General features: G+C 47.4%; 1 protein-coding gene across 2 annotated transcripts in view; it reads right to left on the minus strand.

Annotated features, from left to right (window-relative positions):
- LOC135827593 (ankyrin repeat domain-containing protein 17-like) overlaps nt 1–3,764 on the minus strand; it is a 77,824-nt gene extending 74,060 nt beyond the window's left edge. For both annotated transcript variants that reach the window (XM_065340063.1, XM_065340061.1), the window contains exon 1: nt 2,444–3,764. In XM_065340063.1, coding sequence (XP_065196135.1) covers nt 2,444–3,709 — 1,266 coding nt within the window. In that variant the 5' untranslated portion in view covers nt 3,710–3,764. The remainder of the gene's footprint in view (nt 1–2,443) is intronic.
- Nucleotides 3,765–4,785: the final 1,021 nt, after the last annotated feature.

Here is a 4,785-nt window from a genome sequence, read left to right on the forward strand (position 1 = left end):
GATAAAGGTTTACAACAGCTTTGGAATGCTTTGGTGATCAATGATGATGTTCAATCGTATGTTAGTAGTCAGAACATCAAATGGCGTTCCATCACTGAACTATCACCATGGAAAGGCGGTGTATATGAGCGAATGGTGCAGCTTGTGAAACGCTCATTACGTACTTCAAAGTAAATGCCTTGACCGCAATGTACTCGGATACTTTGAATTGGAAACCTTACTCATGGAAATCGAGGCAGTTCTCAACTCACGCACTCTTACTTATGTTGGTGACGAATGCGATACGAAAGTTCTTACACCTGCACACTTCTTGTCTCTCAATCCATGCATTGGTTTGCCAGAATCTAACCCTGTTGAATCTAACCCTGTTGATCCTGTGGATCCATATTTTGTTCTCTCTGCCAGTTCTCTCTCTGCCAGTTCTGCTGAGCTGTTACTCCAGAAATTCGAAATGGGTCAGCGTCAGCTCCTCTCTTTCTGGAGAACCTGGTAAGATGAATACCTAGCCAGGCTACGAACCAGAGGAGACCACAAGCTGCGTCAGCACCGAATCCGTGCCAGTGAAGAACCAGCACTCGGTCATGTAGCATTAGTGTATGAAGAAGGTCAACGTCGTGCAACATGGCTGCTAGGCGCGATCGAGACGCTGCATGTAGGCACTGAAGACGAGACGCGTTCTGCCTCTGTACGTCTGCCCTCTGGTCATGTGATCAAGCTGGTCATGTGATCAAGCTGGTCATGTGATCAAGCTGGTCATGTGATCAAGCTGGTCATGTGATCAAGCTGGTCATGTGATCAAGCGTCCATTGAACCTGCTGTACCCAGTAGAATGTCCTACTTCCAGCACCAAGCAGTGCAGTCCGAGTGCAAGCGCTGAGACTGTGCCGCAGCCCACTCCTCCTGTTACTGCTCGATCAGTACGGCGCACAGCAGTGGCAAGCCGGAACTTGATCCAACAACTCGCAGCTGATGGAAATCTGCAAGGAATCACTTCTGACTATAGTATAGACAATGTTGTACGAATACAATAATACATTTCTTCATGGAGAATTCGCGGATGTTTTCTTTATCTGCTCGATTATAACTTCATGATTCAGTCAATTTTGCGCAGTAATTAGTAGTAATAGACTGGGTGACGTTACTCAGTTTTGTTTTCTCCATCTTGAAACTCGATGTGCACTGTCATGTCAACCCTATGATCTATGAGAGTATCAGCTAATTCGTTTTCTTTGTTTGCTTAATAGTTTGTAATGCGGAACAGTTTCAAGGCGACACTTCAAATCTTTGGTTTTACTTTTATGATTGTTTCCATCCCACTTTGCTGGCTGGAGTGTCGCGAAGCTATCGCGATTAATCAATGATTTATCACGCATGACATTGTGTTCATTTCAGAGCTCCAATTTGTTGATGCTACTGCTGCGAGCTGTTCCATAGTACTAATTTAGAGCATGCGCAACCAGCTATTCTGCAGTGCGCACCGTAACGCCATGCACTTGTGTATAGATATGCCGTCTTCTTCAAGTTTCTGATAATATTTTCAGTCTAATAATTATGTAAACCAAGTTACCTTATTGCGAATGTTGTGATTGTCTGAGTCTCGCTCGCCCCAATATGGGGCGAGATCATTAGAGGGACGATCCTTCACGATACTCCTTATGTTATTTCTATAACTTAGAACCCTCCCAGTTGGAAGGCTGTTGGAGTGCACATCCAAGATGTGCTAGAGCTGTTAGCCAGTTAGTTGTAGAACGTCAGTACCGTCGGTCAGTGTCGTGCAATGTTATCGCATGTGCTGATTGTTTAGTAACTGGTGGTGTTAGTGGACAGTATAGTGTAACTTGTAGTTCCTTGGTCCTTTTTACTTTTTATAAATAATCCTTGGCTCTCCATCCGAGTACGTCCTTAAACGCGTGAGATTACGGTACTTGTAAGACTGTACCATCGAATAAGAACGAAACTGCTGTGTTCGCTAAAAATAAGATTGCGCTAAGCTAGAACCCTGACATACGGACAAATTGATAGACAGAAAGAAGGGAAAATGCTTTACCAGTAGACCACAATTTGAGTCCATATTTGCGTCTTTCTTCTTTTCCTTTTCTTTTTGACTTCTTACTCTTTTCCTTGTTAGCCATGGTTGGCTATAAAAACCTGAAATCGCCACGCAAAGTGGTCATTGGCTACCCCAGCCATGTATTGCTTGGAATAAAATAAATAATAAATAAATCAACAAACAGACAGACACATACACACACACACAGACACACACAGATACACACACACACACACACACACACACACGCACGCACAGACACACACACACATACACACACATACGCACACAGACGCATACACAGATTACACACACAGACGCATACACACACAGGCACATACACACACACACACACCTACAGACACACACAGAGACACACAAATTCATGCTTACCTCAGCACCATACTCAAGCAGCAACTGCGCTACGAGTGCATGTCCTTCTCGTGTAGCCTCCATGAGCGGCGTACATCCAGTCTTGGTCTGGTGGTCCACATTGGACTTATTGGACAGCAGCAGCTCCACGACTTCCGCATGTCCCTTCCACGATGCTAACGTTAACGGAGTGTCATCGTTCCAACCGGACGGCACATTGATCTCGGCGCCATGTTCGAGCACCAACTCAGTTGCCTCAACGTGGCCCTCTCGGGCAGCAAGCATAAGCGGTGAGCAGCCAGCTTTGTTGTGGTGCTCAAGATCGCTGTCGTGATGCAGCAGCAACTCCACCACTTCGCAGTGGCCTTTCCAGCAAGCCAGCGTCAGTGGAATGTTGTTCTCGTTGCCGGACGGGCTGTTCAACTTGGCGCCGTACTCCAGTATCAGCATGGCCACGCTCAAGTGACCCTCGCGTGCCGCTAACATCAGCGGCGTGCAGCCATCCTTGGTGCGGTGCTCCAAGTTGCTTCCATACTCGAGCAGCGACTTGACGACCGAGTGGTGGCCTTTACAGCACGCATGTGTCAGCGGGATGTCGTTGTTGGAACCGGACGGCACATTCACCTTGGCACCTTGCACCAGCAGCAGATCGGCGACGGCGGTGTGACCGCAGAGTGCAGCAAACATCAAAGGAGTGAAGCCCTCCTTCGTGCAATGCTCAATATGTGCGCTGCGATTCAGCAACGACTCAACAACATCATGATGGCCCTTCCTGCAGGCAAACGTAAGCGGGCTGTCCTTGTTCGAGTCGGACTGCGCGTTGATCTCAGCGCCGTAGTCCAACAGTAGGTTAGCCACTTGCTCGTGTCCGGCCAACGCAGCGCACATCAGGGCTGTGCAACCATCTTTGGTCCTGTGCTCAACGTTCGCTCCGCGAGTCAAAAGCAAATGTACGATTAGTTTCTTTCCAAGCGTGCACGCCCAAGTTAGCGCGCTGTCTGACTTCAACTCCGTTGGAGCATCGATCACAGAACCTCGGTCCAAAAGCAGCCTGGCCACGTCTACATGACCCTGGCTGCATGCTTCGAGCAGAGGAGTATTCCCTGCCTTGTTCCAGTGATTCACAAGAGAACCGCTCTCCAGAAGAAGCTCCACGATGTCCTGCTTGCCTTGCCGACACGCCAGGCTTAGCATTGCATCCAGGCTGGCTTCAGCCTCGGTCTGCGCACACAACACGGCGCAGTCTCCTTCGCTGGACTGCAAGTCTAGCTTCTCTTCAGTCTCCATTGCACCCGCTGGCTAGCGGGAGAGCTTGGAAAGGACCGTACCGTTTCAATAGATTTAGCGGCGGAAAATCTGTGCTCAAGCCTACACCACCAAGGACACAGTGGTTGCGAAAGGCAAATGGACAAAAGCAAAGACTAGCTTCTTTTACACAAGCAACGTCTGCTCTAGCTCTCTCGACAACTCCACGTCTCCAGCGTAGATCTACAGCATGGATATGGTCCCAGTCGCCTGGTCACCCAGTAGTAGTAGTAGTACCTGTGCATGCACCGTACGTACCTCGCTACAACAAGTAACTACTGTTATTTTGTCTTTCACACCAACTACTTGTACTTGACCAAGGAAGTAACAAATAATTAATAGTTCAACTAATATTAATACTTATAGTTTTTATTTCCATTGCTATCATGTCAGGTTCGGCCTCATTTCCTCTGTGCTGCGCTGATGAGTTCACAAAGAACGAAACAGCATGCTGTCCGCAGATTGAGTATAGTTCAACCCAAAACTCGAACTCGAAGCCACAAAGGTTCAAAGCCGGTTCAACTCGAGTGACGTCAACTCTAGAAAGAAACTCACCGATGTTCTTGGTAATACGTGAGTACATAACCCAGGGGTTATGTACTCTTGATAGTAGCAAGAGTAGATAAACATTTATCTACTCTTGATAGTAGTACTACTACTAGTACTACATGTAGTAGTACTGCCATTAGGTGGGCTTGAAAGTGATGACGTCAAAATCGGCAAGGGAGTAGTAAGTTGACATCAGATTTCTATTTTGGATTCACTAAGTAAGGTGTGACTTTGCTATTGCCTCAGTATGTGGGTGCAACCCACTCGTGTCGCATGCAGGTGTGACTTTTACTTCGCCACCAGTTGTCACCCCGCCCCCAGTAGCCAAATCAGTCAGTTTCATTGGCTACATCACCTGGAATTTTTGAAATAATTGTTGCTATGCTGTGACGTAGCACTTTCATGTACATGCACAAACCGTATGCTTGCGCTTGGCTCGTTGCTTCACATGCAGCCTTTACTGGCTTTAGCTTTGCAGGCTTCAAAAGATTTGCGTTTTGCGTTGGCTT

The sequence above is a fragment of the Sycon ciliatum genome, chromosome 11 (assembly GCF_964019385.1).
Source record: "Sycon ciliatum chromosome 11, ocSycCili1.1, whole genome shotgun sequence".
NCBI lineage: Eukaryota > Metazoa > Porifera > Calcarea > Leucosolenida > Sycettidae > Sycon > Sycon ciliatum.